The 17,499-nt window shown below is 39.5% G+C and overlaps 1 protein-coding gene across 2 annotated transcripts in view; it reads left to right on the top strand.

Moving 5' to 3' along the window:
• The window catches only part of DCLK1 (doublecortin like kinase 1), a 352,622-nt gene that overhangs the window by 263,239 nt on the left and 71,884 nt on the right, over positions 1 to 17,499 (top strand). Inside the window, exons 6-7 of one of the 2 annotated variants that reach the window (XM_070380419.1) lie at positions 3,633 to 3,727; positions 7,670 to 12,540. In XM_070380419.1, coding sequence (XP_070236520.1) covers positions 3,633 to 3,727; positions 7,670 to 7,726 — 152 coding nt within the window. In that variant the 3' untranslated portion in view covers positions 7,727 to 12,540. Of the gene's footprint in view, positions 1 to 3,632; positions 3,728 to 7,669; positions 12,541 to 17,499 lie in introns of those variants that run through there. The other variant, XM_070380418.1, reaches the window with a different exon arrangement.

The raw sequence follows: 17,499 nt of genomic DNA on the forward strand, positions 1-17,499 counted from the left end.
AGTGATGGATCAGATGCCATGATCTTAGTTTTTTTTAATGTTGAGTCTTAAGTCTCTTCCCTGGTGGCTCAGACAATAAAAAATCTGTCTGCAGACTGGAGACCTGGGTTTGTTGCCTGGGTTGGGAAGATCCCCTGGAAATGTGAATGGCTACCCACTCCAGGAGACTTGCCTTGGAGAATTCCATGGACAGAGGAGCCTGGCGGGCTAAGTCCATGGGGTCGCAAAGAGTTGGGCATGACTGAGGGACTTGCACTTTAATCCTCTAGCCTTAATCCTTTTTACCAACTGATTACCATGTCCTGTTGTTTTTACTTTTTAAATCTCTCTGAAATGTTTCTTTTTCCCTCCACCTCCAGTGCACTACCCAAGATAAAGCCACCCCATCTCTTTGACCACAAGACCCTTAAATGTGCCTCAGTCTCTCCCACTTGGACATTTGACTAAGGGATGTCCTGTTCTTGTTACTGTTCCCCTCTCATCCATTCTTGACAGCTTAAGAGCTCTTCGGAGCTTATTAAAATGCAGATCTGATCCCCTGGGTTCCAGCTTAAAATCATTCAATAGCTTTTCATGGTGCTTTGGATAAAAACCAGACTCCTTAACTTGAATTTCAAAACCCTGCATTATGTGACCCCTGCCACCTCCTCCATCCGCATTCATAAGGTCCTTCCTTCCGGACTCCACTTGCTGCTGTGCTCACCTGTTGAGGCCCCTTCAAAGTGCCATGCTTGCTCCCTCCTCCATGTCCAGCCGTGAAACAGGTGGTCCTCTTGCCTTGGAGCAAGGCTTACCTTACTTACCTGGCCAACTGCTACTAACACTTAGGATATGACTTCACTACCTGCTACCCTCTCTGTATAGGTTGTAGGCTAGTCTTGACCCCATGGGTGACTGGGGGTCAAGAGCAACCCCCAGTGCTCCCCCTCTCAGAATACTTTGTTGTGATTTCGCGTTGAGTTGTGTAGTTTTCCTTCAGGTTAGAAGGCTGGTGTTGTAGGGGAAGGTGGGGGTAAAGAGTACACAGATTTCAGTTCCACCCTGTATTCACTGGTCAAGTTATCATCTTTATGCCTCCGCATCTGTAAAGTAACGCTGCTTGCCTCACAGAGTTACCCTGAGAGTTCAGTGAGATAATACTGTGTGTGTGTGTGTATGTGTGTGCACGCGCGCAAATAGACAATAGGTGCATGCATGCTCAGTTGCTCAGTGGTGTCCAGCTCTTTGTGACCCCATGGACTATAGCCCAGTGGGCTCCTCTGTCCATGAGATTTCCCAGGCAAGAATACTGGAGTGGGTTGCTGTGCCCTCCTCCAGGGGATCATCCCGACCCACAGATGGATGCCATCCTACATTGGCAGGTGGATTCTTTACCACTGAGCCACCTGGGAAGCCCCATATATACATATATGTGTGTATATATAAAAGGTTTAAGTGTATTAACTAGTCCATGGAAAATAAGTCTTCGATAAGCTGAGATGCATGAATAGTGAGTACTTAGTAGATGCACATTTTTGTTGTTGTTTTGTTTTGCTGTTTTAAGCTGACTATTCCTAAGACAGTTCTACTGGGCATGCACTTTATCGTTTTTTGTTTTTTTTTTTTAATGTTCCACTGGCTGAGATTAGAGTCCCAAAAGTAAAAAATGTGAGTACTGTGTTTGCTTTCCCATTTGCTCATTTTTTTCCGAGTCTGAGTAGGGGTGATGTAAAGATGTACAGTGATGTAGAATGTGGGCAAAGATGATATTTCCAGAGCCTGTTTTCCAGTCAACCCTAGGGGATCTCCTGCCTTATTAGCTGTAGATTCTGCCTCTGCCCACAGTTCCTGAGTCCTTGCCTGTTTCAGACCCCTTCCTGTTAGAGTCACTGGCTGGGCAGGGCCGTGCCAGGAGGCCTAGGCAGCAGGCTCATTCAACAAAGACAGGACCAGAGAAGGCACACAGATCAAAGCATTCTCAGGGCTTCCTACTTCAATCTGTAAAAAAAAAAAAAAAAAAGTGTGTGGTTGGGTGTGTTTTAAATGGAGTCACCAAATAAATTTCAAAGGCAAAACACAAATTAGTACAGCATGAGTTCTGTGACATTTGTTAAAGGTCTTTGGAGAAGATGACAAAACAAGGAACTTCCCACACGCATGGGCCTGAGCTTTGGTGCAAACATCGCGTGTGAAAAATCAATAAACATGCACCTCGCCACTGAATTTTCTGAGGGTGGACTTATTACCCCTTGTTCCCGGAGAGTCACCAGGCTTCGGAAGAGGTCTTGTCATTGTGATTTTCATATGAGTCACTGGGGGCTCTTGCCCCCAGAGGCACTTGGTTATGATTCAGCGTGGAGCACCCTGAAAGGACTCAGCTTCCGGGAGTCCGTGGTGCGGTGGGGGTTGTGGTGGTTCCGCGTTGGCATGAGGCTTAATTGACACCTTTGATGTAGCCTAAGACAGAACCCGCACCTCCCACTGCTGCCTGGAAGACGTCAGCCTTACGCAGGAAAGGCATCTGCTGATGAATCCTGCCTCTCATTCAGCCTGCTCTGGGAGCAGCCTTAGCCATCCTTAACTAATCCAGCCGCTTCCCTCCTCCTCCCTCCGCGGTGCTGGGTTTAGTGCTGAGAAGGGATCTCGCTCTTGCTCTTGTCAGGTTAGCCACTGAGACTGTGTCCATGTTAGAACTCATAGAAGGTAAGTTAAATGCATGATCGCTCTCTCCCTCATGGAAAAATGTTGATGTTGCACCCTGGAGAATGTGTGCCTCTCCCTGCTAACCCGACTTCCTGGGCTGTGGATGTAAAACATGTAACAAAAGAAAAGTTGACATTTTTATAGGCGGAATAGTGGCGACTCGATACATCTTTGTAGAGTCATGTCTTTTAAGTGTTTTGTCAGTTTAGAGGACTGCTACAAAGAGAAAAGGATGACTTACTTGAGTTCTGTGACTTTGACTCAGTCTAGGGATAATGTGTAGCAGTCTTGAGAGACAGGTTGATTCTGGTGATTTAAACCTGTTTAAAAGGAAAAAAAAAAAAAAACCAGTTTTCTCTTCAACAGCAGGACAAACTAACTGTGAGGAGTTTCTGAGTGTCTGTGCCAATTACTTCGTCCTGCTGGAGTCAGGTCCTTCCCAGTTAGGCTGGGGTGTACAGGGCACAAGTGGATGCAGGAACTTAACTTGAATTGAGTTCTTAACTCTTAAAAAGACAGCAGTCTGCTTTCACAGGTCACTGGGAATATTGCTTATGAGCTGTGCTAATACTTACTTCCACTGGCTTGTACTAGGAAGCTAAACTATTAAGCATGAATTCCATTGAAAAATGTCTCAGAACCACATGCCTAAGATCTCTGTGGACACAGTTAAAAGCATCATTAATAAATCATCAGAAAAGTTGTGCGAAGTACTTTTTTTTTTTTTTTCTATGTAACCTGCTGCTATATTTAACACAGGATTCACAAAACAAGTGAATTTCTGAAGAAAGTTTCTCCCTGAAGCTAGTGTTCAGGACCGTAGATAAAAAGGTGTCTGGAATTTTAGCAAATGCCCCTTTTTAATTGTTTGTTGCTCTGTGAAGCTGATTCGTCAGGAGAATTATTTAATAAGCCATTTTTTTTCTGTCTGTGATTCTCTGTGCTTCCAGTTAATGGAACCCCGGGTAGTCAGCTCTCTACTCCGCGCTCGGGCAAGTCTCCCAGCCCGTCACCCACCAGCCCCGGAAGCCTGCGGAAGCAGAGGGTAAGAGAATAAGCAAGCTCCTCGTTTAAGACCTGTCCGCGTCTTGGTGCAGATGGCACAGTGCCAGCAAATAGCCCTCTCGAGTTAGGGCTGCTTGTCTCTAAGGAAGAACCAGGTGAGGGCAGGAGGTGACCGACAGTGGGTTGCTGGTTTTGGCTCTGGTTTCTCTTAGCTAGGACTTGGGACCTTAAGTTTCCCAGTAAAAATTGTCCTGATCTTCATTCCAAGAACAGACAGTTGCTGCTTCACTTTTAAACACCTTTCTCTTTTTGTCGGGAACACACAAAGATTTTAATGGCACTGGTTTGTAAACTTCCTGGGCTGTAAGGATTTTCACTGGAGGCCTGATCGCTGGTCACCAGCCTTCCTTAAGAAGGGAAAGTGCCTGGTTTGAAGGGTAGGCGGGCCCTGGCGGGACTTGCTTTATGGCAGAGGATGGTGATCCAGAGCCACTGAGGGTCTGTGCTGCACAGATGCGTACGTGTGACCTGTGTTTTTGTGAATGAAACCCACACTGAGCACCTTCTCTTTCATCACGACCTGCATGTTTCTTGTAGCTTCTTGTGTAATAATGGAGATGTTGATTGAGTTTGGAGATCAGAGTCAAAAGCTACTGGAAATGGTGTTAGTTTCCCCATTGCTAAGGGAGAGGCTGGGGGTTAGCTCTTCTTTCTGGATGGGAGAGCTGCTGTTTGGATCCGCTCACAACCTGATTTAATTTTCCAGTAGGATCAAGGCAAGAATAAAAGTAGTGGGATGCGGAGGAGGCAGATGGTACAGTGGAGGCAACAGGGGGCCTTTCAGTGTCCTGATTTCACAGGCGAGTGGGGAGGGATGTGTGCTCATAGGAGCTCTGAGGATGCTGTTCCCTGAACATTTTAATAAGTGAGTGCTCCTTGACAAGTTTTGAACTCAAACCTGGATTCTTGAATTTGGTCTCTTGTCCTGTGTGCTTTAAAATGAGACTTCTACGTTGCATACATTTACACTGCCTCCGAGAGGGAAGCACCCCTTTGCAAGCCTCCTGCCAAGGTTGTGTTCACACACCCTCTAAAGTGGTGGGCAGGGGACCTGAGTCAACCCCTAATCTGTTTGGAGCCTGGCCCGCCAACATAGCAGGTTGTATCATCCTGCTCCGCTGGCCCTCTTAATGTCAGGTCTGCCTTGTTTAGATGATGCAGTGAGGCCTGGAGCTGGGCACCAGTTCCTCTACTAAATGGCTGTGTTATCGTAGGTAAGTCTGTGGTCCTCTTCAGGCCCCAGTCAAAAAAACAAAACAAAAGACTCTTTCCAGATAGAAAACGTTATCATTACTCCAATTCCATCTGAGTGCAATACCTCTGCTTTCTTCTTGGTCACAGAATTTGGCATTTTAAAGTATAGAGATCATTAGTGACCTACTAGAAGAAGAAAGGTCCAGATTCACTTAATCTCCCAGATGTCTGTGGTTGAGTGGAGGAAGGGGTAATGAGTGGTTCTTTTCTCATAAATGTTCCCCAGCAAGGCCCCCGTCCATAGGGGCAAGCCATTAGAAATAGGATAGGGACTTACTTTCCTGGTGGCCCAGTGGTTAAGACTCCATGCACCCAATGCAGAGAGCACGGGTTCAATGCCTGGCTGGGGAACTAAGATCCTGTATGCCCCACAGCAAGGCCAAAAAATAAAATAAAAGTAAACTTCTAATTTAAAAAACAATAGGTCAGATGGGGCCCTCTCGCATAGAACAGTCTCTCTTTTGAAGTGTATACTCTGGAGAGTATACCTGGCATTGAAATCTCTCGTCATCCTCTGGACTAATTACATTAGATTCGGGATTCAGCTCGTACTTAGCTGTCGAGGTTAGATTAGAGTGTTTGAGACTCCCTGCCAGCAACCTGAGCGTCTCTCCTGCTGGCTATATGGAGGAGACTTCCATCTTGGGGACATAAAACGCTTGGCACAGTTGTCCATTTGTTGGCAAATGAGGTTAGAATGTGCTGCTTCTTCCCTCTGTATTCCCTACTTCACTACAACTGTGTCCAACTGAGGCAGAAAATTTCCATCCAGCTCCGAGCAGCTGTGTGGCCGGTGGCTTATGTAATTAACACTGCCAGCGCTTGGAAAGTGATTATAAGGGATGGTCCTCTTAGAGAGTCTTCATTTTGTCGTTTAAGCTACCAATGCCAGCCCTGTACTTGAGAGGGAAAAAACAATCCCATTTGTTTTAAGGAGACAAAGGTTTATCATCATCTGAAAACAGTTATTAATCACATGTTGTGAGCAGAGCACGAGATAGTTTAGAGATGGTTTAGTTTCCAGGCTTTTGAATTTAGGCCATAAATGAACATCCTCCATCCATGTACCATGTCAACGAGTAGAAACATTCCCAGCTGCTTTAGTGAGAGGCGCTTTCATCTTGGTGTGGAGGCAACTACATCAAATAATCCCTCCCAGTTAAAATGAGCCTAGAATATCCCTAAAAACCAATCCTGTTTCAAATTTGGTTAATATTCTTCTCAAATGGTTGGCTGTACTCCTATGCAGGAAATACTGAAATAAGTGAAAGATGGCAAGTGCTAAAAGAAGACACTTCAAAGAATAAATATAACTCTTTTTATTGCAAATTGGAAAACAGTAGCTACTTCTATTTTTCCTTCTGTGTTGCCTAGCAACATGGCCAGGAGAATGAGTTGGCTGCTTCTCTCGCCAACACACACACTCACACACACACTCTCACACACTCACACACACACTCTCACACACTCACACACACATTCTCACACACTCACACTTCCTACCTCATTTTGAAACACAGGAATGTAAGTTGCTTTTTTTTTAAGGATTGTTGAGACATTGACTGCTTTTTCACAAATTAAAAAAACCTATATTTTTATTTATATCATTTACGATGGTTTAATCAGCTTTTTTTCCTTCCCTTAAAATTACATTTTGTTACCTCCTTCCATATTTTAGAATAGTCCTATACAATAGGAATCTGCACGCCAGATACTTTTCTTGATGAAAACCCCGATGGCAGTGTACCGAGTAACTGTCCTATTTTTCCTAAACACTGTCATTTAAATTTGCTGTCTAGAAGTGTTTGGTCACAGAAGCAGATCCTGGAGGATCTCTTCTATCCATGAACTTTCTGGGGTCTCATTCCTTAATACATCAGGAAGAAACGTGTTACATTGCGTAGGTCGAATGAAGCTCCCCATTATACTCCCACATGGCTGACTTTTGTAGATTATCTGATCAGTCAGATGATGTGAGGAGTGGGTGGTTCAAATTAGAAAGGAAGCCAGGATTCTAGACACTCTCTGCAGATATGAGCTGGTTGCCTGGCGACCAAACAGAAGGATCTTGTAGCAGAAGGAGGCGGAGGGAAGAAGAGGGGAGGTGACGGGTGAGCTTTTGGGTAACCAGGAAGAACTTTGGGAAGGGAGCGAGGAGGTCAAGTTCGCATTCTTTCTGTCTTCCAAACATATTGTTTTGAAAACGCAGTGTTTATTGGGTGTATGCAGCACACAAATGCAACCTTTGGGTTGCTGCTATGGGACCGGAATTTGCTGAGTGCCCGCTGGGGCTCCTAATCAATTATTGTGTGAGGTAAGCATGTTCCTCTTCTTCCCAGAATGGGATGGAAGTGTTTGAGGAAGAATTGCCTTGACACATAGTAGCAGGGTGGCACTGACAGGCCTCGGGCTGTAGAACTCAACTGCGCACAAAGGAAAGCAAAAGCTCATGAGCAGCTCAAGCCAAGAAGGCAAAATAGCATCCTTTGCATCTGTTTAGATGGCTTCTCAGCTGTGATCTTTCCTCTTATCCAAATGTGGTGACTTTAGAAGGTCTAATGACGTTAGAAACCAAGGATGCCCATTCGGTGTTGCTCCACTCCTGAGAGAGCCACAGGGCACCTAAGAAACCCAAGTAAACAAATCTGTACCGCCCTTCGTCTTACAGGACCTGTATCGCCCCCTCTCTTCGGATGATTTGGATTCAGTAGGAGACTCAGTGTAAAAGAGACAATGGAGCAGTGTATATGGTTTGTGGTTGGGTGAAGGTTTCACGTTTCCTAAGCAAAAGTCTAACAGCGAAATACACAAAAGAGTTTTGCATACCTTGAAATGATAAACCCCAAATCATATAAAAGGAAATATCCAGGCATTTCATATTAATCCTTGAAGGAGATTATTTTTTTTTTCCTATTGAGGAGATTTGATTAATTTGATTGAGGAGACTGAACACAAATGGGCTCAATTGGTGAGGCTTTTGTGCCAGACCTGGCTCTAGATGAATTTCATATATGGGCCCGATCTTAGTGTCAGAACAAACTAATGGTGTAGCAAGACAGAGTCATAATTTCTTTAGATGGGGTTTTCTTTTTAATCAGAAGTAGACATGTAGATACAATTTTTCTGTACCTTTCTGTGCAAATTTTCTGGCCAAGCAGGTTAAAATGGCACTAAGCAGACATTTTCTCCTAAAGTTATATAGTCTTCATAAAATTTGGATTGCTGATTTTTAAAGTACTTTTATTGCAAATTAATACAAGTATTCGATTAGAGTTCTTTTTCTTCCTAGACAATATTCAGAGCTACTTATCATACTCCTCATATGTGGATTAACATATGAGGAGAAACTGTCATGTGAAATATACAACTCGTGAAGACTTACATTAAGCATTAGGAACTTTATTTTTGTTGTTAAAAGTAAATTTTACTCTTTATACTTATCTTTCATTGAAAACAGCATAAGCATAGATTAAACATGAAGAACTTGTTTAATGGCATTACTATAAAATATATAATTCCTCCTTACAATCATGTATGCAATTTTTCAAATGTATAAAGGCTGAAGTTATGAAATTTTTTTTTTTAAACATACAGACCTAAAAAAAATGTGTCTGGACTTCTTCCAAAAAACCAATTTGAAAAGCAAAAATTCTCTTAAACAGTACTATATAAATCAGGTCCCAAATAGCCAAATCTCTATTTGGATACATTCTGGATCTTACTGGTATTTTGGAAATTTTCATATGCAAAACTCCTTCGTGTTAAACTAAGTCTATGATTATAACCCATTGTTAAGCATTAACCTACTAATTCTGCTTTCCTAGTCCTCTATTTAAAAATTATAGTCAGCTTTGCTTAAACATAAAACATTTATTTTTAAAGCTGAATGTTAAGAATGAATTTAATGTGTATGGTCTGTTGTAGTTAAGCCATGCCCTAGTGATCATTTAGTTTTACTAGTTCAGACACTAACGATTTAAGACTTGTGTAGCATGGTTTTGCTATTTCACAGGCTTGAAATATCTCAGTAGGTGATAAATTCACAATGAATGATGCCATTTGGAGGTTTGTACTTGTTTTTTTCCCCAAAAAATTTTACTTGAAAATTGAATTTAAAAACAAAATGTTTGATTCAAGATGGAGAGAAATTCAGTTGTCATATAATGTTTTAAATGTTATCAATTTATCTCCTTGATAAATTGCTCAACTATCAAATTTTACCATCTGGTTTATAGTTACATATGCTACTATCTCACTTTCCAAGTGAATAAAATATTCCAACCATAAGAAGAAGAATATTTTTTAAAAAGTCCAGGCAACCTAACAGCATTTGAAAATTTAGCCTTGTAATAATTAGTGCCTTATTATCCTGTCTGTTGGAGAGAAAGACACTTCTCTGGCAGGTTATTTGAGAACCGCAAGCCGAACCATTCCATCTTGAAAGAACAGTTCATAATAATACCTGTTCCAGACTTCAGGTTTTAAAACTGTTTCCAATAGAAATTGTGAACAGAGACTCCTGCTGAGATCAAAAGACTGCTTTGTTTTAGCTGAAACAGTAAACATCTGTGAGGTTGCCTGTGCTGGTGTCTGTTCTAGTTATGTCTTCGTAAAATGCATTACTTAATACAGTTGAGTCCATAAAAGATTAGTATGTATTTGACTGAACTGTCAAAAATGCAAAGAAAGCAATGGAACAGTTACCTTAAATCTGGTGGGGGTCAGATAGTCCAGAACAAAAATAAATTCTAGTAATTTTAACTTCCCTGAACTGTCAATCTTTTGGACAGCTACTGCTTAGAGAGGTCCAATAAACGCTATTTGTTCTGGGTAAGTGGCAGATATCGCCAACTGATATGAAGCCCAGGGCTTTGTTTAGACACGGCAAAAAGGAACTGGACTTGTGCTAATTGCCGATAGATATCATGGCCAACTTTCCATTCAAGCGGTTCTGAGGGAAATGCTATTCCACAGCATTTAATCTTTTGAACATATGACTTTTATTAAAGGACTGTTCAGAGGCAATATATATCATTTACTTTTTGAAACTAAAATCCCTCAGAGATTGAAACAGCACACCATTTATAGACTTTGAGATCTCTTTCTGTGCAGAGCATAATTCCATTATACTAAAACAGAAATATATATGAAAAAATCCTTAGCATCAAACTAGATGTTTTCAGTTTTTTTGGTGGAACTGAATTGATGATTTATAGGCACTTAAGATTTACTTACTTACAGAATTCTTTTTAGAATATTAGACACTGAATTTTTAAATTGTTCTCCTGGGCAGAAGAGACCTCCAGGAAAAGCAATGCATTTTGTCCTTATGGTAAACCTGAAATGTTCTGTGAAGACACTGCGCTCTAGGTAACAGTTTGATACTTTTTTTCATTTGCACTTATTTTTTTTCCTTTAGTCATCATAGAGAACAATGTAATAAATATACTCCTGCTTTTAGCATTTAGAAAGGCAAATCCTAATCATTTATCAAGTATAAACTTCATTGTGAACTCAAAAGACTGGTTCTGAAAGCCACATGGTTTATTTCTTCTTTGTCTTGCTTAATTAGGTGGGGGTGGGATGGGGCAGAAATTTCCATGTCTTCATACTGTCGTAGACTTTTAAGAAGTTTCAGGTCCACCCATTTACACACACCCCTGTGTTCTTAAATTGGCTCATCTAAATATTTTAAAAAATCAAGTATCTTCTAAAAATATTTTGAACCAGCATTCAATTGCCATGTGGGTTCCCTGTGTTAACCAGCAGAGGTTTTGGTTACATCCAATGTAAATCTATACATGATTTTTTTTTTCATTTAAAAACAATGAAATCTAAAAACCACATTTCTTAAAACAAATTAATATATAGAATAATATCCTTGAAAAATAATTCCATACATTTTAGCTATTGAACTACCAAATTTTTCATATGTGGCATGTATCTACCCAGGTGTGTAGGCATTCATATAAATTTGCAAGGGTCAGTGTGTAAATGGGTGTGCTTATGTAAGTATTGTGTATATTTATAGACCATGAATAGTAAAGTATGGTATTTGTGACACAGCCTTGTAAGTTACTGGCTCTTGTGGAATTGTATGTAAAACCTTTGTGTCATAAATCATTACACATGACATATTAATTGGGGCATGTTTAAGTTCAAAGGTAGTTTGCTAAACTAGCATGGCAAAATGGTTCCAAATAATAGACAGATGTACTGATTTAAACAATTTGGAAACCAGATAAACAAACAAAAAATTTCAAATTCAGACAAATTCAGTGTTTTATTAACTATTAAATATAAGCATTCATTAATGCTTATATTGTTGTGACTTGATAGTCAACTATTAAAGTGATTATATACTATCACTGATGTTTCTCTAATGTGTATGATTTGTGGCAATTGTCAATCAATATTCATTAAAAAAGCTGATTTATAGGGTTGTGAGTAGCTGAGTATTGTACTGAAACATGAACAGAAGAAAATCCAAACTATATTTGATTTGAACTAAGTTTTATAACAAAGCCAGATAACCTATAAGGCAGGTCTGTATGTTCTTTCAAACATGATTCAAAACTGTTGATGTATTTTCAGTAGTAACCTTACTATACTTGCCATGTGTGTATATATCTATATAAATATATGCACACTTGAAACTGTTAACTGAGTGAATACACTATATATGCATACATTGTCTATTTATGCATATTTGCATTAGCCTGATTAGCATCTCTAATTGTGCATGTCAGTAACAACAGTATCCCACAGAGGTGTAGTGTGAAAATTAGAGATATATTGAATTCAATATACCAGTTGCCTGATGCAGTTTGTTATACTGTCAGCTGAAAAATACTTGTAATTTTGTACCTGTAACGCATGTGGAAAAGATAGGAAATCTGAGGCCCTAGCTATAATTTTTCAGGGTGCATGATATATAGTGTCTTTAAAATGTGGTTCGTTTTAGTAAAGATGATGGATAAATTCCAAGATAGTATAAATGATGCATGTAATACATGGGTGTTTATATTATATATGGCCACAAAATGGTTTTGAAGCTAGGGTAGAAGGTATCTGAAAGGTCATAGACAAAGAACTATGAAATTTAATTTTCTTGTGATTTTTCTTTGAGTTTATATTCATCAACAAGCAAGGAATCAAGTTTATTCTCAGAACATTTAACTTCAAAATATACTATGAATGTTGCAAATTTGGATAAAATTTTTATAAAGAGGTTGATATATTTCCTGCTTACATTTTGAGTTGCCTGGATATGTATTCTCTTAAAAAAGAGCATTTGGTGTTAAAATGTTTTAAACAGCAACAGGTTTTAAAACTTCGTCCGTTGAGGCCATCAGCAGGGTTTTATAGAGTGAAATGCTGAAAGGTTTCATTGAGCTCCCCGGTTTTGAAAGCTCCATCACTGTGCTGTGGTTTCATTGTACAATGTTGTACTTCGTGTTTCACACTGGACCATGTTATTCCTCTCAATGTTGTTAACGCTTACCCTTAGAATAACTGCATAATAAACAGGAAAAACTGCCTGTGTTGTTCAGTGACTTTCTTTCAGAAAACTTGGTAAGTAGACACTGAAAATGAAATGACTGTGTGGAGTAAGGTTTACCTTCATTATCGTATTTATGGTGTTTGGTGACGTGATTAGCATCGGTAGGTGAGACTTAAGAGACTGCAGAGTGAGAGCGCGTGACATCCAAAGTATCAGATACGGACAGTTAACAGTGAAATAAGACTATCTGGCAAAGAACTCTGGTTTACTTGGGTTTAGTAAAATCATTCCTTTCCTCTCAGGTTTGCCTTAAGAGTGAATGTATCAAACAAATTGGCAACTGTTTCTCTTGAAAAAAAAAAGAAATTTTAAATATACTTTCTCCTAGGCATGAAGGCATTTTTCCCAAGGTTGCCTAATTTGCAGGGGGAAGAATGTGTATGTGTATATAGGTACATGTGTGTGTGAAAGTTATTTTAAAAGCACCAAATGAGATTATGTATTTATTATAAATAAATATATAATGTTTTATTATATGTTTATATAATATAAAAATCAAATAACTATAATAAATATATAATAAAATACTTGATTGCCCAACTTTAATATAGAATTAAAACCAATAATCTATTTCATTCATAATATGATATTCTAGTTGGAAAAAAATTATTTACATTAAAATTATTATAGAAGTCTGAAATTCTATATAAGTTTTAAATCTAACACACTTTTACTAGGTTCATTTTAACTTTGAAAGTATAATTTGCTTTAATTGGTTCTCTTTATTATTTCCATGGACACCAAATATAGTGGATGCTGAAAACAGTAATGGGTACAACTGGAAGGAATGTTTGAAAGTGAAAGTGAAGTCACTCAGTCATGTCCAACTCTTTGTGATCCCATGGACTGTAGGCCACCAGGCTCCTCCGTCCATGGGATTTTCCAGGCAAGAGTACTGGAGTGGGGTGCCATTGCCTTCTCCAGAGGATCTTCCCAACCCAGGGATCGAACTCAGGTCTCCCGCGTTATAGGCAGACACTTTACCGTCTGAACCACTAGGGAAGTCCCATTTTCACTTTACAAATTTATAAAATTCCAAATTGTGCTTTACTTTCTGAATATAAAGTTTAAAATATAATGGAGCACATGCCTGAAAAAGTAGTGACTAGCTTCCTTCTTTGGGAGAAGGAAGTAGTAGAGGCAGAGCAGAATGCCTGACAGAGTCATAACTAAATACATTTACTTTTGATATCTTGGCTCCCGTGGTTTCGCTGTCATGGATTTAATGTCAATATTCTCATTTTCTTTTTCTCTTCCTCTAAGTAAACCAATTTCATGAATACCAGTTCTATAGTCTTTTAAAAACTTTGTTTATAACAAGCTTTTATATGTTTCACTGTTCATTCTGAGTTATGCACAGGTTGCCTGTGCCATAAACGTTAGGTTTAAACATTCTATGGAGAATGCAGACAAAGGAATTTGGGAAAAGAAATTTCTTTTGTGCCTTGTTTCAAGTAATAGAGCCTTATTAATTATTGCATATTGATGTCATCAACTTATTGTTCTTTACCCACTTGCAAAGTAAATGTATGATTTTTCTGTTTGCACACACAGTCCCTTGGGTCTCAAGCTCTCTACACCAAGATTATGAATTAATTTTGCTACATGAGGTCATCTTTAGAGATTCTACAGACCTCAAGTCAGGATCACCAAGACAATTATAAGAGTTTGTTAACTATTTGTTGGTTGTGTTTCCTTTATAAAATTAATCCAGTTGATGTTTAAATATTATATTGCCATTTTCAAAAAAAAAAAATTACCAGAGTAATAACCATATCCCAAGACAAAATGTGAAATGTTAATAATACAATTATCAAGACCGAGCTAAAGTTATCTTGTGAAATTTTTCTCCCTTGCTTACATCAGTCGGATCGATTGGATATTTCTGTAATCCTTATTTGGTGTGGACCCCACCTGAGTAACACCAATAATATGAATACAAATGGCAGGAGTAACTCATACCGTTTATATTTGAAATGAACTTTTTTATCACATAGTCATCAGATACATCTTGGTAAAATGTGGTTAGAACTGTTATGTCAGCTTTCTCACTTACTTCAAAAAGTGTGATATGTTCTCCATCTGTTATATGATCCCAAGCTAAATAGCTACACTTCGGATGTGTTCTTACTTAGGGCAGTGCTTTTATGAAGGTGTGCCATAAAAGCATCCAGGTGCCAGCAACCTGTCCACCTGGTTCCCGTTAAATTCGCTTCGAGGTGATGACATTTCAAATGTCACAGTATCTCTTAGAGCAGCCAATTGCATTAAATTATAAAATAACTGTGTTTTTCACTATACACCATATGCCTTGGAATTAGCAAACTGATTGAAGCAAACACAAAATCTTATGATCATGTATACTATGAAATGGTTTATGTTCTCTGAAAAAAATTAATAAATTGATTTCATTTATAAGCATGGCAAAATGTAAGTGGACTCTTCAGCTCTATGTAGGTCATAAATAAGACTGATTCATCTCATTGGGTTAATTCTAAAGAACATGAACTACACATTTCCCCTGTATTAGGTTCAAAATCCTTCAATCAGACTTAGGGCAATAATCAAAATGTTCACAGTCTGTCTAAAGTAGTATATTTAGGAGTAGTGACGAGGGTACATAGAGGGCCATGATGATTACTGAATGGCTTCAACTGAGAGAGTGCAGTATGTTAGGTAATAAAGTGAGAATCCAGAAAATAACAGGCTGGAAGGATAGGAATGTAATAAATTCGACATTAACATGAATAACTGAGAAGTCTTAGACTCGACCCAAAATACTAACCTCTCAAATACAGAATATGGAGATCTGACACCGTATAGGCTTAAAAGGTATGTTGTTACCTATAAGCCAATATGATCTTTAAGTGCATTGGTATTCTATTCACAAAGAAGAAAACACTACCATTCTCTGTTGTGTGTTGGTCAGGGCACACCTAGAATATTTCATTTGCTTTGAGCACCAGCATTAACCAGAGATATTGACAAATGGAGGATCAAGGGGTCATGGGGTCCTGTCTTACGACAAATAACCAGAGAGACTGGGATTATTGAAATGGAAAAAGAGAAGACACAGAAGGGGTTCAGTAGCTCTTTCCAAATTTTGGAAGCCTTGTCCTGTTGGGAAATGCAGTGTACTGGGTGGCTCCAGAGGTGCGAGATTAGAAGGACAAACGGAAAGTGTAAAGGGGCATCACTGGCACATAACTCACCTGTTAACAGTTAGCAGGCCGCCTCAGGAAACAGCGGGTTCAGTACTGGAGCTGTTTGCACAGAGGCCATTTGACCCTGGGATTTTTATAGTGGGCATTTGGTCTCTCAATGGAAGTAGGATAGAAGAGGTAATATTTAAGGTCCATTTCAGTTCTGCAATTCTTTGAATCCATGAATGGTCATTGTCTTGGAAGGTGTATAAGGTTTAACCACTTTACTTCTTTGAGGAAAAGCAGAAGTAACGAGAAATTGAATACATTTATTTTACTGTATTTGAGCATAGTGAACAAAATGAGAACTTTCCATTTTTAGAGTACCGTATTTGTAATTAAATGTCCTCTTACAACTGTCTGTTACCTTCAGATAGCATGAAATTTGAAATGACCTGGACTACATTTTGAAAAGTAAAGTTGAAAATAAGCAATTTTAAGCATAAGCAGACTTGTGTTAACCCTACTTTTTTTTTAAAACCAGAGCCTAAAACCTTGAGGGGTTTTGTTCATAAGGCAGAGAAAAACACAGCTGGCACTGTAGCAAGCGTTCAGGGCATCAGACAATTGGTGGCATTGTTGAAAATGTAATTCATTAGTTGATAAGGCAGTTTAGTGAATAATATCCAGCAAGTTTATTAAACATTACAGTTTAAAAGAATGCTTTCACATTATTTGGGTGAGTGTTCTGTGTTGAGTGTCTGGTGTTCTTATTAAAAGAACAAGATTTTGGAATCGAGTCCATAAGTTGTAGGCATCTTTGCTAGGAAATACACTACTAGTCTATTAATTTGAATGCTTGATTCTGAAAGAATGTGTCTTTGTATTCTAAAACACCATATGATGGGACAGCACCTGCCATCCCAAACCACAATGTGTCTGCATTATTAAACACCATTTGTGATGCTGCTGGAAGAAATTCAAGGATTGAAAGGCTCAGAAGAGAAGCTCTACGTTGTAAACATTTCTTTACAGTTTTTCTGCTTGGAACAGGATTATGTCTACAGCAAAAGCAGTGACCCCAGGGATAAAAGCTCTCCCTGTTCTGGAAAACACACCTTCCCCTCAAATGTGGTAGCACTAATGTTTCTTTTCTCCAGACCTTGACCTTGTAAATCTGCCTTGTTTCAACCTCCTATTCCAGTAGTATAAATACAAGGTTTTCACAAACAGACATTCATAAACGAGCACGCCCAGAGGCTCATACATTCACAGTGCCTTGGACAGAGTTGGCTGTGGCTACAGTTAGTGTCACAGCCATCTGACAGGGTCACAATCTGAATCCCTCTTTCTGACCTGACAGAGGACGAATGGGCGCTGCTGGCCACAAGGGGAGTTGAGTGAGAGAGGATGGAAACAGCTCAAGTCACCAGGCTAGGCTGATGGATGGGGGATTCTTACGATCCTAGAGAATAAAGGGCACACGACCCAGACTACCACCAAACTTCTAGAATAATCACAAAACTTCTAGACTAACCACCAAACTTCCAGAGTAACCACCAAACTTCCAGAAAGTCTTATGAGGAAGCAGATCTGTTATGGCTGTGAGTTTAACTTTCGCCCCCATTATGGCAGCCGTCAGCTTTGACGAACTTGTCCCATGGAACACGGTTCGTCAGCTTTGACGAACTTGTCCCATGGAACACGGTTCGTCAGCTTTGATGAACTTAACACACCCCGGGGAATGCTGTGCAGTTGACCCAAATGGTCCCGCAATGACTGAAGTAGCAT

This window comes from Bos mutus, chromosome 12, assembly GCF_027580195.1.
Source record: "Bos mutus isolate GX-2022 chromosome 12, NWIPB_WYAK_1.1, whole genome shotgun sequence".
NCBI lineage: Eukaryota > Metazoa > Chordata > Mammalia > Artiodactyla > Bovidae > Bos > Bos mutus.